Genomic DNA, 25,267 nt, shown 5'->3' on the forward strand with positions numbered 1-25,267 from the left:
GTCACACACCGGGTAAAGGAAACTGAATAATTCTGCCTCTAAGTGACCTTGCCTTACTTTTGTAAAAGAAACAAGAATAAGAGGCCTTGGATTTAGAGTGATGGGTAAGGATGATGTGAGAAAACCCCTTTCACTCAGCAAGCAGTTGGGCTGCGGAAGGCAGTGCCTGCTGGGGGCAAGTTCAATGTGGGCATTCAAGAAGGACGTCAGGTGATTATTACATTACTTACAGAGCGGAACAGGCCCTTCGGCCCAACAAGTCCACACTGACCCGCCGAAGCGCAACCCACCCAGACCCATTCCCCTACACCTAACACTACGGGCAATTTAGCATGACCAATTCACCCTAACCTGCACATCTTTGGATTGTGGGAGGAAACCGGAGCACCCGGAGGAAACCCACGCAGACACGGGGAGAATGTGCAAACTCCACACATAGAGTCGCCTGAGATGGGAATTGAACCCAGGTCTCTGGCGCTGTGAGGCAGCAGTACTAATTATGTGGCTTGTAATAATGAGCAGGGAGATAGGAATAAGTGAGAGAGTAGCATTAGTCACGAGCGCTAGTTCATGCAGAATGGGCTGAACAGCCTCCTTCTGCACCATATTAATCCTACGATTCTCTTTGTTACGTTGTTGAATAAAGGAGAAGTAACAGTATCAATGCCTTATCAGCTTGAATGATATAATGGACAGTTCCCCTGCCTCCAAGGTGCTAGATTCAAATCCTACTCTCGGGCCTACTGACTGTACAGGCTGCTAATTGACAATGTCTGTTTACCAACCTGGGGAAAGACAAGTGAGGGTTAGGATCTGAAGGCAGATCTTTTTAAAAGAAATGCCAACCAACTCAAAAAACATGATCATTGGTGTGAGGGTGACCAAACCCCAGAAATCCCATCGAGTATGGAAAAGCCCAGTGAGGGTGCACAGCGCTGACTCTCAGCACACAGGGAGCTTTGCAGCAGGTTTGACAGTTGCATCCTCCTGTTTATTATAAATACAGCAAACACACAATAAGGATTGGTGAAACAATAATGTGGCTTCTTTACTTAAAGATCCAACTGCACATGAGCAATGGAAATGGGAGGCTAGGGAGACAAATCTGACTGAGAGCACTGCCACTTCATTGTTATCGACAGCCTGACTCCTGTGGACAATGATGGGGCAGTACTTTCAAAAGTACACCACAATATTGACAAGGGCTAAATACACTGGGACAAGGACAGACCGGGAGAGATGAGACATTGGACTGTGATTGAAGTAAATTGAGACAGTCCGTTGAAACCGGTAGCAGTAATACATTGACATCAGGTTGGTCATTCTGGAACCAAAATGAATGATTCTCAGTCCAATTAATGAGGATTTTACAAGCAGGAGCGGTAAAGGAAGAGATTTTGCAATAAGTCCAGTACTACAGATGCTGTAAGATTCAATAGGGATGGTAAGGAAGGCAAAGAAATGCGATTGAATAGGACAGTTTGCTCAGTAGCCTTATTACAGATTCAGGTCTTACCAACGCTGACACAAGATAAAGATAATTAGCTTATTGTATTAATACTCTGAAGCAATTTCATATGATTGACAAGTGAAGTCTCTGAGGAATTGGCTGAGCTCACACTTGGAAAAGATGGGAATAAAGCTTGGTGGACACAAAGTGCTACTGAGATTTTGAATATTTATAATTTTCTTGTGATATGTAAATGACCATTGCATTGCAAACTTCATAGATGGACTGCATTTCTTTTTGTAATTATATCTTCCTATCTCATTGTTTCAAAAAACAGAACAAAGGACAAAGTGAAGTCCAGCACAGCAACAGGCCCTTCGGCCTTCTAGGCCTGTGCCAACCATCATGCCCTAACTAAACTAAACAACAAACCTTTTGCCCTGATTCAGTCCTTATCCCTCTATTCCCTCCCTATTCATGTAACCATTCAGAAGCCTTGTAAATGTCATCAATATGCCTTCTCCCACCACCCCTTCTGGCAGTGCATTCCAGGCTGCTACCACTCTCTGCATGAAAAACCTTCCCTTGCACATCTCCCTTAAACTTTCCCCCTCTCACTGTGAACCTGTGCCCTGTTTTAATTGAAACTCTGACCCTAGGAAAAAGCCCTCTGACTATCCACCCTATCTATGCCCCTCATTATTTTAGAGAGATCTACCTCAGCCGCCATCTTTCCAATGAAAACAATCCTAGTCTTTTTAACCTTTCTTCATAGCCAATGCCTTTGAGACCAGGCAACATCCTGGTAAACCTTCTCTGCATTCCAAGTCCTTCTGGTCAAGTGGCCACCAAAACTTCACACAATACTCCAAATGCGGCCTAATGAGAATTTTATATCACTGCAACATGGCTTGCCAACTCTTGTATTCCATGCCCCGGCAAGTATGAAGGCAAGTATGTCATATGCCTTCCTAAACACCTCGGCTACTTGTGTTACCACTTTTAGGGAACTGTGGTCCTATATTTCCTGCCTGACCGAAGAGGGTGGAAGAGAGAAAAACCGGGGTAGGAGGGGTCTTTGATTGCCTTCTTGAGGTATTCGAGAAATGTAGATGGAGTTAATGGATGGAGAGCTGGTTTGTACGATGGACTGGGCTGTGTACAACTCTCTGTAGTTTCTTGCAGTCTTGGGAAGTGCAGCTGTCATATGATGTGTTCAGACAGGACACGTTTTACGGTGCATCTATAAAAATTGGTAAAAATTGGCTTGAGGTAGTTGCTGCATCAACACCCCCCTCCCCCATCCTCCACCAATTCTTCTTTGCTTGTCTTGGGTCTATCTAATGCCTAGTCATAAAGGATACATCATTATAGATTATCTACACAAAAGACACTGCTCCTGGATAACAAAGATAATTGCATGATACCAGTAAGAGCAACCATGTTTGGTCAGGAATAACGATGAGGGCCTGAGGGAGCTGGTACAGATGTAACATGAACATTAACCCCTTCCAAACTATATGAAAGAAATTGCACCTCCTCAGGATCATACAGGTGCTTTACAACAGATGAGATGAAGTTTATGTTTTTAGGCAGATATTTGCAGAGCATGATTTGCACACTGCAAGCTCCCATGGACAACAAGAAGATAAAGAAATAAATCCTTTTTTTTGTCTTACAGTTTTCAGGTGCAACACTAATCTGAAGAACCCACTTGCTCTTCAGATTATGACATGGGAATCTTTTACATCCAAATGAGGAAAGAGTTGGGGCCTTGATGAAGCATTTGATTTGAAACACAGTACCTCCAAGAATTGTCAGGATCTAAAACACTTAAAATGGCAGAGAATTAATTACCAAATTAAAATTAAAGGGAATTTGGACAATTACTTACAGAGTTATGGACGAAATGTGGAGGTGCGAGACGGAGAGTGATGACTCTTTCAAAGGGCTAGCGCAATCACAATGGGCTGAGAGGTCTGGTTTATTGCAATGGATCTATGAGGAGGTGGAGACAGACAGTGAGTAAATGAAGTCCAGATCAGTCGTGTCTCATTGACCGGGAGATAGGCTGTTAGAGTGGAATGGCCTCCTCCACTTCCTTATTTCTGACTCTCCGTCTACCTTCTACTTCTTGTTGTGCTCAATACTCAGTAGAATAAGACCTCACCATATATCTTGGGACCTGAGCATCACTATAGGGATGTAAATATCATGGACAGAACTCAAGGTTGAGAATTCAGTCCTGTTGCTCAGGAGGAAGTGCTTTCCTCTCCCGTCCTGTCATTTCACCCTGGAGGGAAAATCATGGTCTGTTCACCACAAACTTCACCACAAGCACTTCCGATTTGTACCAGGGAACAAGGTGACAGAACATTCACACCTTTCCGCTTTGGGCAATCAGTGAGTCCATATTTCAGCTTCATCTTCAGCTTCGACTGGGACTTATTTCAGTAACTTATATCGATCGATATCACTGCATCTGCATATCAATAGCCTGTGATTGGTTCCAATCGCTTGGGAAAATCCAATAATCCCATTAAATTTATCGCCAATAAGGTAGCATGTTGTGTGCAATTCTACACCCTGAAGTTTAATTTGGAAACTTGATTCTAATGCACTTGGAATCAATTATTTCCCTCTGTCTGTTGACTGCAATCTCTAACTTGAACGAAGACTTCAGAAGATCATAAGATGTGGGAGCAGAAGTAGGCTATTCAGCCCATCAAGTTTGCTCCATCAATCAAAGAGACAATGGCTGATCTGATAATCATCCACTCTACTTTCCTACCCATTCCCATAAAGTTTGATTCCATTGCTGATTAAAAATCGATCTTATCCTTGAATATACCTAACAAAACAGCTTTGACTGCCCTCTGTGATAGAGAACTGCACAGATTCCCTACACACTGAGAGAAGTGGGGTCTGCTTTAACTATGTGACCAATTACTCTGAGACTATGTCCTCTGGTTTTAAACTCTCCACAATGGGAAACAACCTCTCAATATCCCCCTAACTAGCCCCCTAAGGATTTTACATGCTTTAATGAGATCTCCTCTCATCCTTCTAAATCCCATTGAATATAGACCCAATCCACTCCACCAACAGTATCCAAAGTGTACATTCTGGGAGTCCAATAGAGGACTGCTCCTAGCCAAACAGATAAGGAAAGTACCAATTCAGAGACCCAACCTATGCAGATAAGATAATCATGGACACACTACAATTTACTTAATTAACTTAGTCACACTGAGTCCACTAGCAGATTTTTGCCCAGTAGTTCATTTAGTGAGTCCAAGATGCTGAGTAACATATACCTTTACATGCATGTCATAGTCTCGATCTTGAGATTCCAAGGTTATTTCCACCACACAGCTGAGCAGGAATCACTCCCATTCGTACTGACTGCTATTGGCATGTGTCAGAAACATTTCTCTGTTGGTAATCAAACTATTTGGTCATGTTATGCTGCATATTCCGGGACCATCAAGTCTTGGAGTGGGACTCAAACTAAATCAGAGACGTAATCCACCCTGACCTTTTGTATAGCTGCAAGCATAGTACAGAAACAGGCCATTTGACCCGAACAATGTGCTAATGACCCACTTAAGCAGTTTCCCACCTCACATTTTCACACCCTATAAATATGTCCTTTCTTCTCCAAGTCATCATCCATTTCCCTTTAATGATATTGGCTCACTCTGTTTCAGCCATTCCACCCGGTAGCAAATCCAGGCCAGTAGTTGGTCAGATTTCCAGCCTCTGCGACACTTTGCTTCTGTTCGGGTCACTCAGATGGGAGACAAGGGTTCCAATCTGAATTCGAGGCTGGGGTTAATGAATCTGCAGACCGGGGTCATCGGCTCACAGGCACGGCTCAGTGGAAACGCAAGTTGATGAGGGAGGAGGGACGTTTCAGATCATTCAAACATTGGTCCCTGCTGCACATTTCGAGAGGCTCTCAGCTCCTGAAGCTCTAGCAAAGGGAACCCAATTTCAGAAAGTCTACACATTGCAAGCAGCTTTGAGGAAATGTCTGCTATTCAGGGGCATGGTGCCTTGGGTGTTTTTATTAGAGCTAATAATAGGTAGGGACACTTTCTCTCCCCTTACCCCACACCTCACGATATAACCAGAATGGACAGGAGATAGAGACAAACTGTAAGATTAGATTCAATTCCCTACAGTTTGGAAACAGGCCCTTCAGCCCAACAAGTCCACACTGATCCTCCAAAGAATAACCCACCCAAACCCATTTACCTACCTATATTTATCCCTGACTAATGCACCTAACACTGTGGGCAATTTAGCATGACCAATTCGCCGAACCTGCACTGTGGAAGGAAATTGGAGCACCTGGAGGAAACCCACGCAGACACAAGGAGAATGTGCAAACACCACACACATACAGTCACCCAAGGTGGGAATGAATCGGGGTCCCTGGTCCTGTGAGGCAGTAGTGCTAACCACTGAACCACTGTGCCACCGTAACCCTCTTGTAATAGGAACCAGAATGAAAGGGCATGGATTTAAAGTGATTTAAAAAAGAAATAAGGGTGATTTGAGGATAAACTTTCTCATTCAGAGAACACTTAGGGTCTGGAATGCACTGCCTGGAAATCAGGTTCAACTGGGACACTCAAGAGGATATTGCATGTTTATTTGGATAGAAATAGTCTGCAAGAATATAGGAAAAAAGCAGAAGATTAACACTGGGTATGTCACCTGGTTAACAAACTAGATCAGGGACAATGGGCTTTGTGCCATTATACTGCTGTGATTCTGTGTTTATCAATCACAGAGATCAATCTGAGACCCTAGCTGTTTTGACAGCAGCATCTGGTCAGAGATAGAACTTTAATTTAGACCACTGCATTACGAAAACCACTTGACTTAAAATGCTTTTCTTTCTGCATTATCAAAGAAACAAAAATGCTATCTTTATATAATTTCAGTAAATAAATACGTAAAACAATTTTAAAATGTTAATGCACGATCATCTCAACATTTTAAAAAAAATACGATTAAGGTGAGTAAAAACCGAAAGACCTACAGGTGCTGTAAAAAAAGAAACAAAAACAGAAATTGCTGGAAACGCTTAGCGGGTCTGGCAGCAACTGCGGAGTGAAATCAGAGCTAATGTTTCAGGTCGAGTGACCATTCCTCAGAACTTTCAGTTATCTCTGATTTCTCTCCCCAGATGATTAGATTCCCTACATTGTGGAAACAGGCCCTTTGGCCCAACCCGTCCACATCAACCCTCCAAAGAGTTTCCCGCACAGACCCATCTCCTTCTGACAAATGCACCTAACACTGTGGGCAATTTAGCATGGCCAATTCACCTAGCCTGCAGGAGGAAACCCACACAGACACAGGGAGAATGTGCAAACCCCACACAGACAGTCACCCAAGGCTGGGATCGAACCTAGGACCTTGGTGTAGTGAGGCAGCAGTGCTAACCACTGAGCCACCATGCCACTCAAAGCTGATGAGCTTTTCCAGCAATTATGATTCATGTAAGTTTCATTTTGTGCAGGTTACCAGGGAATGTCTGTTCTCTGTTTTCTTGCATTTATCACTTATGTTTGACATATCAACCTCCACCCTGTGTAGCGTTGGTGAGTTGAAGTTCATTCTTACAGCTGCTATTTGTAAAGACATTTCAGAAAGAAATGTCTCATTTCAATAACTCGCAGCGTATCCACCATGAGTAATGGTGAATCAGCTGAGGGAGAAGTTTAAACTGCTGGGATGTCTCTGCAAGATCAGTCCCTGCAACTCAGGGATTAACAAAGTAACAGACTGCCGAACCATCACAGTCAAAATAGCTCCAAATAAATACAGAAAAAGTAACACCTAAACAGATGTAGACATACCTGGAGCATCGTAGCAGATTGAACACTATCCAAACATGGTAACATCCAAATTAGACCTTTCTCACACTTCAACAGCACCCCCTCCCCCAATAACAGTCATTACCACCTCCACTTGTCATATTCTGATCTCCTCCTGTCCAGAGGAAAGCAATAGGAAATATGCCAGTGACTGAAAAAAGGCATGCATTTATCTAGCCTCAGGTCAACCACAATTACTTTACTTTATCAAAGCTTTTCACCTTGCAAACATCAGCACCATTTGCAAGAAAAACTAATGTCGCAGAGAATGCATACATACTGAAAAACAGGAGAGTGTTGACTGATTGGAGAGTGGATTCTGATTAGTGGAGGAATTACCATGGAGATCACACCAGTCAATGATGACTGACAGTTAAGTGCTAAGCTTTTGTTTAAATCTTAAACCAGGGCAGTCGAAGTTGGTTGCTTAAGTTATGCCATGAGAAATGTATCAGTGAATATCTGTCACCTATTCTACTGAGTTAAAGCAGCACAGTGTGAGCATCCATTCATTCTGTTTGTGAACACCAAGGCCCTGTGCATTAATATAAGTAGCTTCCAGTACGTGTAGATGCTCCACACTGCTAGACCGATTGACAATAATAAATTTGTTATCAGCATAATTCTTTAAACTCTCAGGATTATTGAGCAAATGCATTCAAATCACATCTAGTGTTGGACACTGTATTATGAGTTTGAGATCATTTGTGCATGGCAAGATCCCACAATTAGCTCTTTGATCATGACCAGATAAACTGATGTGCATTGAAGGGTTCATTAAAAGCTAAATGATGACCAGGGCATTTGGGAAAATTCCCCTAACCTTTCCTAAATAATGCTTGTGGTAGATTTTACGAAAGAGGCAGTGTGGGCCTCAGTTTCCTCCAAATGACGGCCCCTCCAATGGTGCAGCACTCAATGCCTGATCGAGGGACCCAGCACTGAGAGCCTAGGCATAGACTTTCCCTACCACTGCCTTCAATATCACTTGGTCCTCCTGTCCCCCATCAGCTCTGTGGCCATAAATGTCTTATTCCTGGTTTCCTCCTTGATCTGAGCTGTCTCTGATTGGCCGCCAGTACTCAGAGGAGGAGAGGTCCAATCCCAGGGTCCTCAGTGCTGTGAGAAGGCCCCACTGTTGTCCAGTTAAGTGCCTGAGTGTAGATAGGGCAAGTGTCCCTGAAAAGAGGTGACATGGTCACTTTGTCAAACCCGCCCTCCACACCATTCCATCCTCCCCTCGCTATCCAAGTGTTGTGTATTCAGGACTATAGACCAAACGGCACCCAGAAACGACTCTGAATCCTGGCACTGTAGTACTCCATGGAATAAAAGCAGAAGTGATGGAGAATTGCATTTTCTGAATCCCTCTGTATCCAGAACTGTCAGAGGAATTGTCTGATACCGGCACAAAGAGATATTGTCAGATTGTGCAGATAATGCTGTCTGCTAAAGGCCAGCAATCTCAGCCTCAGTCACTCCGTCAGAGGCTTCATCTTCGGCAGAACAAGTTGATAATGAGATTGTTATCGTAATTCCCAGAGAAAACTCTCCTCCTGTACCAACCTCCACTGCCTCCCTTACCCGCCCTACATGTCACTGAGAGGTAATGGATGATTATATCACTGAGAACAGTAATCAACAGTCTTAAACGCAGTGAGGGAAAACAGTGGCACTTATAGCTACTTAAAGGGACCCAATCTTCCATTTGTCCCTTCGCTCACAGAATGTGGGTATCACCAATAAGGCTAGCTTTGGTTGTCCGATCTTAATTGCCCTTGAACTGAGTAGCTTGCTCAGCCATTCCAGAGGGTAGTTGAGAATCAACTCCATCACATTGGGTCTGGAGTCACATGTAAGCACACTGGGTAAGGAGAGTAGATTTCCCTCCCTGAAAGACAGTGATAAACCAGATGGGTTCTCAGAACAATCCCTTGAAACAGAGACAAGTTTTTAATGCCAAATTAATAAATTGAATTTAAGTTCCCCCAGTTACCATGATGGTATTCAAAACCCTATTCCCAGGATTATTACTGGAAAAGCGTAACAGATCAGGTAGCATCCAAAGAGCAGGAGAATCGACGTTTCAGGCATCAGCCCTTCTTCAGGAATGAGGAAAGTGTGTCCAACAGGCTAAGATAAAAGGTAGGGAGGAGGGACTTGGGGGAGGAGCGTTGGGAATGCGATAGGTGGAGGGAGGTCAAAGTGAGGGCGATAGGCCGGAGTGGGGTGGGGGCGGAGAGGTCAGGAAGAAGATTGCAGGTTAGGAAGGCGGTGCTGAGTTCGAGGGATTTGACTGAGACAAGGTGGGGGGAGGGGAAATGAGGAAACTGGAGAAATCTGAGTTCATCCCTTGTGGTTGGAGGGTTCCCAGGCGGAAGATGAGGCGCTCTTCCTCCAACCATCGTGTTGCCATGATCTGGCGATGGAGGAGTCCAAGGACCTGCATGTCCTTGGTGAAGTGGGAGGGGGAGTTGAAGTGTTGGGCTATGAGGTGGTTGGGTTGGTTGGTCCAGGTGTCCCAGAGGTGTTCTCTGAAATGTTCTGCAAGTAGGCGGCCTGTCTCCCCAATATAGAGGAGGCCACATCGGGTGCAGCGGATGCAATAAATGATGTGTGTGGAGGTGCAGGTGAATTTGTGGCGGATATGGAAGTATCCCTTGGGGCCTTGGAGGGAAGTAAGGGGGGAGGTGTGGGCACAAGTTTTGCATTTCTTGCAGTTACAGGGGAAGGTGCCGGGAGTGAAGGTTGGGTTGGTGGGGGGTGTAGACCTGACAAGGGAGTCACGGAGGGAGTGGTCTTTTCGGAACGCTGATAGGGGAGGGAAGGGAAATATGTCCCTGGTGGTGGGGTCCGTTTGGAGGTGGCAGAAATGACGGTGGATGATACACTGGACATGGAGGTTGGTGGGGTGGTAGGTGAGGACCAGTGGGGTTCTGTCCTGGTGGTGGTTGGAGGGGCGGGGCTCAAGGCCGGAGGAGCGGGAAGTGTAAGAGATATGGTGGAGGGCATCGTCGACTATGTCTGGGGGGAAATTGCGGTCCTTGAAGAAGGAAGCCATCTGGGTTGTACAGTTTTGGAACTGGTCCTCCAGGGAGCAGATGCAGCGGAGATGAAGGAATTGGGAATATGGGATGGCGTTTTTACAGGGGGCAGGGTGGGAGGAGGTGTAGTCTAGGTAGCTGTGGGAGTCGGTCGGTTTATAGTAAATGTCCGTGTCGATTCAGTCACCCGAGATGGAAATGGAAAGGTCTAGGAAGGGGAGGGAGGAGTCTGAGACGGTCCAGGTAAATTTAAGGTTGGGGTGGAAGGTGTTAGTAAAGTGGATGAACTGTTCAACCTCCTCGTGGGAGCACGAGGCAGCGCCGATACAGTCATCGATGTAGAGGAGGAAAAGTTGGGGGTGGTGCCAGTGTAGCTGCGGAAGATGGACTGTTCCACATATCCTACGAAGAGGCAGGCATAGCTGGCGACCATGGGGGTGCTCATGGCTACTCCTTTGGTTTGGAGGAAGTGGGATGATTGGAAAGAGACGTTGTTCAGGGTGAGGACCAGTTCAGTCAGTCGAAGGAGGGTGTCGGTTTCCACCGTACCAACCAGTACCCTTCCACCAACACCCTCCTTCGAACATCTCTGGGACACCTGGACCAACCAACCCAACCACCCCATAGCTCAACACTTCAACTCCCCCTCCCACTCCACCAAGGACATGCAGGTCCTTGGACTCCTCCATCGCCAGATTATGGCAACACGATGGTTGGAGGAAGAGCACCTCATCTTCCGCCTGGGAACCCTCCAACCACAAGGGATGAACTCAGATTTCTCCAGTTTCCTCATTTCCCCTCCCCCCACCTTGTCTCAGTCAAATCCCTCGAACTCAGCACCGCCTTCCTAACCTGCAATCTTCTTCCTGACCTCTCTGCCCCCACCCCACTCCAGCCTATCACCCTCACCTTGACCTCCCTCCACCTATCGCATTCCCAATGCCCCTCCCCCAAGTCCCTCCTCCCTACCTTTTATCTTAGCCTGCTGGACACACTTTCCTCATTCCTGTAGAAGGGCTGATGCCCAAAACGTCGATTCTCCTGTTCCTTGGATGCTGCCTGACCTGTTGCGCTTTTCCAGCAACACATTTTCAGCTCTGATCTCCAGCATCTGCAATCCTCACTTTCTACCAGGATTATTAGTCTGGTTCACTGTGTTACCAACCAGTGCCTCTACACCACTGTATTTCTGAGGAATTTGAGAAAGGCGGGTGGGTAAGGAGTTAGTTTAAGTACATTTTCTGGTGATTTATGGTTAACTTTGGTTGCTGAACATTTGCTTGGGTGTGGTACAAAGTCAGGGAGGAGCTTTGCAAAAGTTTTATTCTATAAATTGTCAGTAGAGTTAATACTACCAAAAACTGGGGAAGGTTTAGACTATGCTACTGGGAGGAAAATTTGTACTCGCACTTAGTCTCCACCAGGCAATTACTCCTAATCACAGTCACCCAGCCTATTTCCTTCAGTGCGTGGAAATGTGCTTAAGTAAAACTCAAGTGAGGCAATCAAGAGGGAATTGGACGATTATTTGGGCAGAGACACTGAACAAAGGTTTGGGGGAGCAGGGGATTGAAACTAAATAATGACGCACATTTGAAGAGACAATTCAGGCACGATGAGCTGAATGGCTTTTTTCAGTGCTATAACAATTAGCAATTTTGTGATTCATCCAATTGTCCCAGCTAATGTCTCGGTATTGATATAGCTCATGTCTCAACTATCGACACTGGAGGTAAATCCTACAACCTCACTCATTGTTTTATGTTCAGAGGCATTAATGGCTGAGGCAACATTTATTGTCTGTCCCTAGTTGCCCCTTGAGAAGGTGGGAGTGAGCTGCCCTCTTGAACTGCTGCATTCCATGTGCTGTGGGTAGACCCACAATGTCCTTAGGGACGGAATTCCAAGATTGTGACCCAGTGACAGTGAAGGAACAGTGATATATTTCTAAGTCAGGATGGCGAGTGGCTCAGAGAGAAACTTGCAGTAGGTGATGTTCCCATGTATCTGCTGCCCTTCGAGATGAGCGCGGTCTTGGATTTGGAAGGTGCTGTATAAAGAGCCTTGGAGAATTATGAATTCGTCTTTAGGAAGAAATCTCTCTTACCTCCTCTGGCACATTGAAGCCAGTATGGAGGGCTGGGTTGCGAACTCTCATTGACTGTATCCTCAGAGTTGACACCATATGACCTTCTGCCCCAACCTGCCCCCATCTTCAAACACTACTGCCATTGGTGTATCAGCTTGGTACCATAGCCTATCCTCAACCAATGACACAAGGATGGTAGCCTAAATGGTTATGTAGTAGCTGTGTAACCCCAAGGTCTGGACAAATGATCTGGAGCTGTCAGTTCGAATCCCACTGGAGGAACATTAGGAAAATTAAACTCAATTTTAAAAACAGCTGGAATTAAAAAGTTAGCAAGGGTAATAATGCCCATGAAAATTCCAAATTGTCAATAAAAACCCATCTGGTTCTGCAGAAGGGTCACTGGACCCAAAAAGTTAATTGTGCTTTCTCTCCACAGATGCTGTCAGATCTGCTGAGTTTCTCCAGCAACTTCTGTTTTGTTTCCAGGTCATGAATGCCCTTTAGGGAAGGAAATCTGCCAACTTTACTTGGCCTGGCCTACATGTGACTCCAGACCTACAGCAACAGGTTGCCTCTTAACTGCCCTCTGACTGGCTGAGCAAACCATTCAGTTTAAGGGCAATAAATATGGGTGTTGCCAGCGATAGTTATAACCTGTAAATGAATAACAATGTTTTGTCATCTGATCGGGTTAATCTTGATAGTATAACAGTGTTAGGATAGCACAGTGGCTCAGTGGTTACAACCAGGGTTCAATTCCACCCTCAGGTGACTGTCTGTGTGGAGTTTGTACATTCTCCATGTGTCTGTGTGGGTTTCTTCTGGGAGCTCCAGTTTCCTCCCACAGTCCGCACACGCGCAGGTCAGATGGAATGGCCATGGGAAATGCAGGGTTACAGGGCAAGGAGGGGGTCTGGGTCTGGGTGTGCTGCTTTTCAGAGGACAGTGTCAAATCAATGTGCTAAATAGCCTGCTTCCACACTGTAAGGATTCTATTATACTACTCCTCCGATCCCCAGTTGCCATCAAACAATCATTTTATATAACCACAGAAATGGAAAAGTACAATTTATTTGATGCTGCCAATTTTTGTTTGGAACGCTCTGGAGATTAATCTATTTTGAGAGACTCCAGTATTTGGCCGTTTGTACCAAACCTGAATTAATCTTATTCCAAAATCAGGGGGAAGGCTGGTCCAACACTACCATGACTTTGAAGAGTAAAAGACTGACAGCATTCTCTAATGCATCCAAAAGAGCTGAGACCTCCTTACCCAGGACAGAAGCAATAAAGATACACATGGGGCAGAAAGAGAAATAGACCTGGCTCCTGTCATTCTTCATTCTCCCTTGGCTAGGAGGGAAATAAAGAACAGACATTGGTGATTGACACACAGACACAGATAGTGGCCTACGAAGATGTTTGGCAGTTTGATCACCAAGAGAACTGGACCCTGTTGGGGTAAACAAAGATGATAGAGGATATCTCCATCATCAGCAGGTGTGTCTTCTTCTGCAAAGTCCTCACTTAAGGTCTGATACCCCCTTCCTAAACCTTTACTCTTTGCTTTGCTACTTTCATAGCATCCTTACAGTGGGCCATTTGGCCCATCAAGTCCACACCAACCCTCTGAAGAGCATTCCACCCAGACCCACCTCTTACACTATCCCTGTAACCCTGTATTTCCCATGGCCAATCCACCTAACCTGCAAATCTTTAGTGTGTGAGAGGAAACTGGAGTACCTAAAGGAAACCCACACAGACAAAGGGAAAACATCCAAATTCCACAGAGCTAATCGCCCAAGGGTGGGATCAAACCCGGGTCTCTAGTGGTGTGAGGCAGCAGTGCTAGCCATTGAACCACTGTGCTGCCATTTCATTGTCTAAGTCCCTGTTAAAACCTACTTTTTTGACTGAAGCTTTTGGTCAGACGTGTTTCAGTGTATGGCCGTCCTTGTTCTTCATATGAGCTCCAGTCAAATGTCAAGGCTTTCTCAAACATTATTTATTAACAACATAAATACAATGACATCACAGACTTGTTCTTGCATAGAGGGAGACCATTCAGCCCATCTTCCCAATTCTATTACCTGGTGGTAATCTCCTGTGCTTTCCCCATATGCCAGGGCATCGTTTCTATCCAAGGAGTCTGGCCATGCAAGAAAAGGCCATTCAACCCATCATGCTTTCACCAGCTCATTGAATGAGCAATATCACTTGGTGCCAATCTCTTGCTTTCTCCCCATACCCTTCCGCATTATTTTTATCCAGATAAACATCCAATGCCCTCAATTGATCCTGCCTCCACCATTTTTCAAGACCGTGCACTCCATTCCCTATCAATTTGCTCAATAAAAATAATTTCTCCTACATCTCCCTTTGCTCTTTTGCAAATAACTTCAAATCTATACCCTCTCATTCTTCTTCCTTTGAGAAAGCATCCCTCCTTATCTACACAATTCAGCCTGCTCCTGATTTTGGAAACCTTTGTCAGATGTCTTCCTGGCCTTTCTCTCTCCAAGGAGAGCTCTTTGTTTTGAGCTGCATTAGTTCCAACCTTCTAACAGAGACCCTAACACATGACCATCGAGGACACAGATGAACTGCAACATACCTCAGTGGCTTGTAGATGGCTACTAAACCCTATCTTGATAAACTGATTCAAAATACCCTCATGTGACTCGGTGTCAAATTCTCCCTAGTACCACTTCTGTGAAACCTTGGAATTTTGAACTATATCAACGATAAATGCAGGCTAATACGTGAAATCAAAAAGTTCGACAATCAGAGAACATAAAAGGTCTAAAAGTTGCAGGAGAACTGCAACAGAAATATGACTGATGTTCAGAAACAGAGTTTCCAATGCATTTAGAATCAGAATTGGCCCATTATTGGGAAGGTGCTAGCCTAGTGGTATTATTGCTAGACTATTCATTTGGAAACTCAGCTTAAATCCTGGGGATGCAGGTTCAAATCCCATCATGGTAGATAGTGGGATTTGAATTCAATGATAATCTGGAAATACAAGTCTAACGATGACCATGAAAATGTTGTCAAAAAAATAAATCTGACTCATTAATGTCCTTCAGTGAAGGAAATCTGCCATCTTTACTTGGTCTAGCCTAGATGTGACTCCAGACCCACAGCAATGTGGTTGAGTCTTAAATGCCCTCTGAAATGGCCTAGCAAGCCACTCGGTTCAAAGGCATATAGGGATGGGTAATAAATGCTGACCAGCCAGCAACATCTAAGTCCCACGAGTGAATGAATAAAAAACACTCATAAACATCCAACGTGGTGACACAGTGTAGTCTAAGAAACTTAGAATTACAAAATAAATTGCAGAGTTTGGGTTGGGGGCTTATGTTGGTGGTGGAAACAGCTGAGTAAAATGTTTTTTGACATATTGAAATGAAGCATGCACACACAAAACCCCTGAAACACCTACAGGGCTTCTCAATGCTGAATTCACTCACTTTAAAAAGCAAGGAATTGTAAATTGCTAAGTGAGGGGGCTTCAAACATCAGTCAGTAAGCATCCTTTGACCTGAAACCAAACTTAAATGACAGGTCCTGAACATGCGTGATCCCCAAATATCAGAAAAGATGATGAGAGACAGTGACAGGGATAGCAGCTGTCATCATTTAATCCTGTCACTCAGAATCTTAGCAGTATCTGCAGGCTGCCCATCATCATGGGATAAAAACAAAACAGGAAGAGATTAGATTCCAGGCAGCAATAGCAGCAGAGAGCGAGACTTACATAAATGAAGAAGTTGCAGGTTGGAATCTAATCGAGGGGTTCTGGAAGTTTCTACACAGAATAAACAAATAGCTAGGAGTGGTTTGCAGACAATAAAATAACAGAATATTTTATTCACTGGTAACTCGATGTTGGTGAATGATTCAGATGAAAAAAATGTAAATATCTGCCCAAGTGACAGACTTTGGGACCTGTCACTGCCAATATCTGATCTAATACTAACTCATGTTAATGGAATGAAGTTATATGTGAGGCAGCTTGCAGTGGCTATGTGAGCTGATGGACTTTTGAAAAGAAAACAAATGCAGTATTGTCTTCTCTTGAGTATTTCCTGATAAGCCACTATAACCTCATCACCAAGTGCTCCTGAGACTATAGATAGAACTTACAGAGACTGCGAAGGAAGATCAACCCCGGGGCATCACTGTGGACTTCATCAGTTTCCTCATTTCCCCTCCCCCCACCTTACCCCAGTTCCAACCTTCCAATTCAGCACCACACTCATGACCTGTCCTACCTGTCCATCTTCCTTCCCACTTATCCTCTCCACCCTCCCCTCCGACCTATCACCTTTACCCCACCTCCACCTACCTATCGCACTCCCAGCTACCTTCCCCCATCCCCCCCCACCCCCCTCCCACTTATCTCTCAGACCCCCAGCCCACAAACCTCATTCTTGATGAAGGGCTTATGCCCGAAACGTCGATTTACCTGCTCCTCGGATGCTGCCTGATTTGCTGTGCTTTTCCAGCACCACACTCTCAACTCTGATCTCCAGCACCTGCAGTCCTCACTTTCTCCAAGGAAAGTCAAGTGATAAGATCTGAGGCTTGAAAGGGTCCTGTCGAATCAGAACACAGAAACCGAATGGAGATGTGAAGTTTCTCTTTCATTCTGAGGATATTGTTGTTGCTGGCTGGTCCAGCATTTATTACCCATCCATAATTGCCCTTGAGAAGGTGATGGTGACCCACTTTCATGACTTAAGGGTAGTGTAGCGCTGCCCTTAGTAAGGTTAGGAATAACTAGGACAGGTCATGAGGTCCAAGTTAGGATGTGTGTGTGGGGATATTGGTGGTGTAGGGAAGGTGTCTACGAGAACAGGAGCCTGTTCGAATGGGGCAGACAGAAGGGGCCAAATGACCTCATTCTGTGCTGCAGTACTTTGGGACAGCCCGGTGGCTCAGTGGTTAGCACTGCTGCCTCACAGCACCAGGGACCCGGGTTCAATTCCACCCTCGGATGGTGTCTGTGTGCAGTTTGCACATTCTTCTTATGTCTATGTGGGTTTCCTCCGGGGGCTCCAGTTTCCACCCACAGTCCAAAGAGTACAGGTTAGGCTGGTTTGATCATGCTATATTGCCCATAGTTTCCATGCTGTTTGGATTAGTCATGGGAAATGCAGGGTTACCGGAACAGAGTCTGGGGATGGTCTGGCTAGGATGCTCTTCAGGGGGTTGGAATGGACTCAATGGGCCAAATGGCCTGCTTCCACACTGTAGGGATTCAATGAACAATTATGTGTTTGCACGGGAGCACAGATGTTATAACTCAGTCAGAGCTCCGTATGGTCATCGCTGCCTCCACCTCACCTGAGTTCCCAACCCCCAATTGCCCTTGAGAAGGTGATGGTGACCCACTTTCATGACTCAAGGGTAGTGGAGGGATTGATTTTTTTTGTCATGTGTACCGAAGTACAGTGAAAAGCTTTGTTTATGAGCAGTCCAGGCATATCATAGTAAGCAAGAATGACAGATCAGAGAGACTTAAACGAGGCATACGGGTTACATTGCACAGGATGTGCACTAGGTGAGAGCAACATTAGCAAGTTCGACATTATTTGAGGTGAGAGAGTCCATTAATCAGTCTAATAACAGCTGGGAAGAAACTGTCCCTGAACTTTCTGGTACATGTATTCAGGCTTCTGTATCTTCTGCCTGATGGAAGAGGTTGTAGAAGAACATTACCTGGGTAGGGTGGAGGGCAGGTGGGACACTTTGATGATGTTGGCAGCCTTTCCACAGCAGTAAATGGAGCCCATGGCTGGGAGGTTGGTTTCTGTAATGGTCAGGGCTGTGCAAACCACCTTCTGCAGTTTCTTACAGTCCTGGCAGAGCAGTTGCCATAACAGGCCATTATGCACCTGGACAGTCTGCTCTCAATGGTGCACCTGTAAAAGTTGGTGAAGGTCCTTATGGACATGTCAACGTTCCTGAGCTGCCTGAGGAAGCAGAGGCATTGTTGTGCCTTCTTGACCATCACATCGACATGGGAAGTCAAGGACAGATTGTCAATGATCGTTACTCTGAGGAACTTTGCTAAGCCTTGCCTTACAAAGTTGCTTCAGTACGTCATGTACATTGGACACCATGCTACCTATGACTGGTGCAGGGGATGAATGTTGGAGCTGATGATTGGGATGTCAATCCCAAAGGTTTCTCTGTGCTTGGCTGTTGAGCTTACTGGCAGATGAGATTAGTTTAGAATGCCATCATGGTCAATACAGATGGGCCTAAGGGCCTGTTTCTATGCTGTACTGTTCTACGTTCCAACTTCTTGAGTGTTGTTGGAGCTGCAGTCATCCAGATAAGTATTCCATTGCACTCCTGCCTTGTACCTTGTGGATGAGACACAGACATTGGGGAAATAGGTGATACTGTGAATTGGGCTAATGTAATAATTAAAAGTGACCAAGGAAAATGATCAGAAAATGGGATATTTCCCATTCTTTCCCAGGATGCGTGTGTCACTGGCCAGACCAGGATTTGTTGCCTATCCCTAATTGCCCTCAAGATGTTGGTCAGAGGACAGAGCTGAAGAGAATGTTTCTTTTTCTCTCAGAGAGCTTATGACTTTTGAACTCATTGACCTGGTAGATTTATGGAGTCAGGGTCATTGAATACTTTTAAAACAGAGCTAGGCAAGTTATTGAGGATAGATGGGAATGTGGAATTCAAATAAGCTAGGATCTGATTAAATGGTGCAGCAGGTTTGAGGGGCCAAATGGCCTACCTCTGTTCCAAATTTGAGTGTTCATATACTCATGCAGGAATGAGCTTCCTTCTTGAACCATTATTCCCCATCTGGTGTGGGCTTCTCTACTCTAATGCAATCTTCTTTTCTCCTGTAGCTATGGTGACATGGTACCAAAGACAATCGCTGGGAAGATTTTTGGCTCCATCTGCTCGTTGAGTGGTGTGCTGGTGATTGCTCTGCCTGTACCAGTCATTGTCTCCAACTTCAGCAGGATCTACCATCAGAACCAGCGAGCAGACAAGCGACGGGCACAAAAGGTAACACCGTCAGTCCCAGTCTCTTGCGCATCTGATTCTCTGAGTGGCTAAAAAGCACTGAGAATCATGAGACAGAAGTTCAACTCCAACCCCCACACACAACAACCAGATCAATGGACGTTCTTGCCCTCACAGCCAAACCAAATCCAAGCCAGAAATTGCCTACCATTGTGCATATTTCTGTGCAATTCTTACCTATGTACCATCTACCAAACTGCATAGGAACAGGAGGAGGCCACTCATCCCCTCCAACCTATTCCATCCTCCAAACAGATCAAGGCAGAGGGCATGGCCTGATAGACACTGTCAGTGTAATGGAAGACTGGAAAGGTGTAGAGAAGATGTTACAACTTACCTGTGAATCTAGCCATGATTCTAAGGCCCATTAGCATAAGATTGTTTCTATAAATCCAACAAGGAATTCAGAAGAAACTTACTTCCCCAGAGGTCAGTGAGAAAACCCATCCTGCTACCACGAGCAGTTGTGGGAGGTTGTACAGGACATTGGGGAGGCCTCTTGGGGAGCGCTGTGCCTCCTTGTTATAGAACAGATATTATTAAACTAGAGTGGGTTCAGAAGAGCTCTACTAGGATGTTGCCAGGTCTGGAGAGTTGAGTAATAAGGAGAGGCTGGATAGGCTGGGACTGTAGGAGGTTGAGGTTATAGAGGTTTATAAAATTGTTGAGGTATAGATAAGGTGAATAGTTGGTGTCTTTCCCTAGGGTGGGGAATTTCAAGATGGGGGGGCATATTTTTAAGGTGAGAAGAGAAAGATTTTAAAAAGTCATGGGGGCTTTTTTTTTACACAGAGGGTGGTTCGTGTGTAGAATGAATTCCCAGAGGAAGTGATGGATGCAGGTATAGTTACAATGTTTAAAAGACATTTGTGTTAGTACATGAATGGGAAAAGATTGGAGGGATGTGGGCCAGGAGTAGGCAGGTGGGACGAGTTTAATTTGAAATTATGGGCTGGTTGGACTAAAGGGTCTGTTTTTGCGCTGATGGACTCTCTGACTCTGTCTATTGGGAAGCGAAGGAAGTAAGAAAAGAATAGAAGGACATGTGGTATGGTTAGATATGGAGAAAAAGGAGCTTTATGGATGAACATATGATCAAGGAGTGAATAAAGGCCATCTAGGTCTTCAGGCCATCATAAGATCATGGTTGATCTGATGGAACCTCAAATCCACATTAATCCTGATAACCTCTTCCCCCATTGCTTGCTAAATATCTGAGCACTTCTGCTGAACAAATATTCAAAGGCCCTGTTCCACAAAATGGCAGGAAGAGAGTTTCAAAGACTCACGACCTTCTGTGTGAAAATGGTTTCTTCCTGCCTCATGTCAGTTAGGAATGGGTGACCTCTCGTTGTTACATGGTTGTAGATTCCCACTTTAGAGGAAATATCTTTTCCACCATCACCCGGTCAGAACTGCTCAGAGACTTCAATCAAGTTTCAAGTGAGCAGCCTCAAACTCTTCTAAACTCCAGTGGATACAAGCTGAGCCTGTCCCAACTTTCCTCATAACAAAACCTGCTCATTCCAGATACAAGTCGCTTAAACATTCGCTGAACTGCCTCCAACATATTTACATCCTTTATTAAATAAGGTGATCAATCGTGTACACAGTATTCCAGATGAGATCTCATCAGAGCCATGTACGATAGAAGCATAGCCTCCTTTTGTTTTCAATTCTCTTTTGCAATAAATTATAACATTCAACCAACTTTCCTAATTACTTGCTGTACCAGCATACTAACCTTTTATGATTAATACACATGGACACCCAGATCCTGCTGCATCTCCGAACCTTGTAATCTTTTACCTTTTAGATAATATGCTTGTTTTTTTATTCTTCCTACCAAAATGGAAAATTTAACATTTTCCCACATAATACTTCATTTGCCAGATATTTGCCAACTCCAATAATCTATCCACATTAATTTTGTTGGCCTTATTATGTCCACTGAGCAATGTATTCTCCTTGTTGTGGTTCTGTTCGCCGAGCTGGGAATTTGTGTTGCAGACGTTTTGTCCCCTGTCCAGGTGACATCCTCAGAGCTTGGGAGCCTCCTGTGAAGCGCTTCTGTGATGTTTCCTCTGGCATTTGTAGTGGTTTGTATCTGCTGCTTCCGGTTGTCAGTTCCAGCTGTCCGCTGTAGTGGTCGGTATATTGGGTCCAGGTCGATGTGTTTGTTGATTTTGACATTTTATCAATTACCTTCCTAGAAATCTAAGTACAATATATCCTTCAATTCCCTTAAATTCATATGCAATTTCCTCAACAGATTAGTTAAAATTAACTTCCCTTTCACAAAACCATGCTAACTTTCCCTGATTATTTTCAACTTATCTAAGTGCCCTGTTGTAACCTTTACCAGTAGCTTCTAACATTTCCCAATGACAGGTGTCAAGCTAACTAACCTGTAGCTTCTGCTTATCTCTCCCTCCCTTCTTTTATTGAAAAACGTTTTTATTTTTTATAAAATTATAAAAGTACAAAAGGTAGTATAGTGATCTTCTGTTACAAAACCATTAACAATCAATACCTACTACTCTACAAAACAAACCAAAACTCTCACAAAGGTACAGAACGATCTTTCTCTGTTCGACAAATAATTGGATTTAGCAAATTAGTTTAAATTAGCTTAAATTATGCTAGACTAACCTAACAACTTAGATTAGGTCAAATTAAATAAAATCAACTTAAATTAACAACTTAAATAAAGGAGTTGCACATTGCTCAATCTAATGGGATCTTCTCGAATTTATGGAGTTTGGAAAAATTAAAACTAGCTATCAACCGTCATGAAAATATATAAACATCAACTATCCAACTCGCTGCTTCTTTTAAAAACAAAATAACTGCAGATGCTGCAAATCAGAAACAAAAACAGAAATTGCTGAACATGTTCAGCAGATCTGACTGCATCCTTGGCGAGAAATCAGAGTTAACGTTTAAGATCGCGTGATTCTTCCTCAGAACTGAGCTTTTCCAGTAATTTCCTTGAAAACCATCGGATGAAGTCCATGCGGAGGAGAAACATTTGCATAGACTAATTGAATTGAATGACCTATTTCTTTTCCTGTAACTTGTATATAATTTCATGTAAAATCCAGTCAAGCTGGGGGGATCTTTAATGCATTCCCTCCACTTGATTACAGCTTATCTGTCACTGTGTGGTGTCCATATCCTCAAGCAGGCAACTATAGAAATGAAAACACAGAAGGGATCCATTCTGCTCAGTATATCTGTGCCTGCTGCCAACCCTCAATAGGAACAATGTAACAAATTCCATTCCTGTACTGCAAATCTCAAATATTTTTCTAATGATCTTTTCCAAATTGGCATTGAATTTAATTCTGGCACCCTTTTAAACAATGCGTTTCAATTTACAACAACTCACTGCACTAACTAATTCTCCTCATCATTGCCTTGTATCATTGCGTGCTATATTCCAACAACATTTCTGCATGAAATATTATTTTCTCCAACCTTGTAATATTCCAAGCATTTGTGTAAATTTTCACCCTTGTGTTTGCCAGTGCACCAGCACTGGATATTACCTTTCGCTGTTTGCCTGTTCGTATTTGAGCTTTGCTGCAGTCAGATATTGGGAGCATTCACAACTTTATTATATTTGCCTGTGCATTCAAGTAGCAATTTGGCTCATTATTCGCAACCTTGCCTTGACATTATGCGCTCAAGACCTGGAGTGGGTTCAAGGGCTTGAATGCATTATTCAGGCTAGAACTGCAGGACAGAATTGCACAGACTGCTGCATCTTATAAAAAACATAGAATTTATAGTACAGGCTCAAACCATTCAGCCCAACCACTCTGTGCTAGTACTTATGTTCCACAAAGGCCCCTTTTTCCATTTCTCTTCAACTCACCTATCAGCATAATCTTTATTCCTTTCTTCCTTAAAATTGATTAGCTTCACTTGAAATGCAATTGCTATTGAGCTCAGCTATTGTCTGCGATAGTGGCCTCCACATTCCCTCTACTGTCGAGGTAAAAGCATCTCTCCTGAATTCCTTATCAGATTTATTAGAGACAGCTCATAATCACAAAAGACCTTGATTTGGAGATACCGGTGTTGGACTGGGGTGTACAAAGTTAAAAATCACACAACACCAGATTATAGTCCCACAGGTTTAATTGGAAGCACACTAGCTTTTGGAGCGACGCTCCTCAAGAGGAGCTTTCTCCTCAAGAAAGAAAGACTTGCATTCATATTGCAATTTTCTTGGGGAACTTCTGGCACAGTGTTAGTGTCCCAAGTTATTTTTAACTAAAATATCTGGAGCACTTTTCTTGGCCCCGAATGTATCAAAAAGCTTTATAACTGCAGTGATTGGAACCAGGTAGATCCCATTGACTATGAAATCCTTGAGTGGGGGTGTTAACCTGAGACAATCAGGGAGCCCTAGCTGACAGATATAAACAGGGGATTTCCCCCTCCAAATCTATTTTGATTTAATCCCTGCCCTCCCCTTCACTGTTTAATCATTCAGCATTGCCCTTTGATGTGAAAGGCACTGCATGTCACTGGCCACTTGAGTGTTTTCTTTCTTCCTGGTGGTGGAAATTGAATAAAGATTTGTATGCCTTGTGTCTTTCACTGCGTCCCACACCTGCACCCACACAACATGGAGAAAATATAAGCACTACCACAGTTAGGCAATAGCGTGGAAGAAAATTACAAAAAAAGAAGAAAAAATAAACAGGCGATTTAGAATCTCCGAAGTTCAAGGACTGACTCTGAGCTGGCTGGCCACAGGCACCAGGGCTGGGGGAGAAGGGAGAGGCCCCACTGGGATTGGCTTCACTTGAAGCCAGCATGGGACCAAGCAAATGAAGACTAGAGATTAAATGGGGACAGTTCAAAGCCAGAAGTCACACAACACCAGGTTATGGTCCAACAGGTTTATTCGTTATCACAAGCTTTTGGAGGCTGCTCCTTTGTCAGTGAAGACTATAACCTGGTGTCGTGCAACTTCTGACTTTGTCCACCCCAGTCCAACACTGGCACCTCCACATCGGAGGGAGAGTTCAGCAGAAGGGAAACATGAGTTTTCAAAGCAAGCGGGTATGGCAGCACTATAGGGCAGCTATCTCGATCCTGTTACCCATAGTGTGACACATAGACAAAGTGTATAAAGAGAAAAACAGCACAAAATAAGGTCAACGGGGATAAAAATGGTAAAAAGACAAGATGAATATCTCTTTACATGAAGGTGTGTGGTATGGACAGCAAAATAAATGAATTGATTGCACAAATGCAAATTAATGGGTATGATAATGTAGCCATTTTGGAGACATAGATACAAGGAGATCAAAGCTGGGAACTACATATTCGGGGGTATTGGCTTTCCAAAAGGACTGGCATGGAGGACTGGGTGGTGGGATAACTTTGTTAGTACAGGATGGAATAAGCACATTGGCAAGAAAAGGTCTATGACCAGAAGACAAAGAATCCATGTAGATGGAGGTTAGAAAAACAAGGGGAAGGAGACACTAGTGAGAGTAAACTACAAGCCCCCAGACAGTAGCTATACTGTATAATAGACTTAGTGGTAGCATTGTGGCTCAGTGATTAACACTGCAGTCCAACAGCACTAGGGTCCCAGGTTCGATTCCAACCTTGGGCAACTGTCTGTGTGGAGTTTGCACATTCTGCATGGGTTTCCTCCAGGTGCTCTGGTTTCCTCCCACAGTTCAAA

At 44.2% G+C, this 25,267-nt stretch overlaps 1 protein-coding gene across 1 annotated transcript in view; it reads left to right on the forward strand.

Annotated features, from left to right (window-relative positions):
• Positions 1-25,267, forward strand: part of LOC140467478 (A-type voltage-gated potassium channel KCND3-like) — a 390,653-nt gene that overhangs the window by 314,684 nt on the left and 50,702 nt on the right. The window contains exon 3 of the mRNA XM_072563889.1: positions 19,374-19,536. Coding sequence (XP_072419990.1) covers positions 19,374-19,536 — 163 coding nt within the window. The remainder of the gene's footprint in view (positions 1-19,373; positions 19,537-25,267) is intronic.

This window comes from Chiloscyllium punctatum, chromosome 45 (assembly GCF_047496795.1).
Source record: "Chiloscyllium punctatum isolate Juve2018m chromosome 45, sChiPun1.3, whole genome shotgun sequence".
Taxonomy (NCBI): Eukaryota; Metazoa; Chordata; class Chondrichthyes; order Orectolobiformes; family Hemiscylliidae; genus Chiloscyllium; species Chiloscyllium punctatum.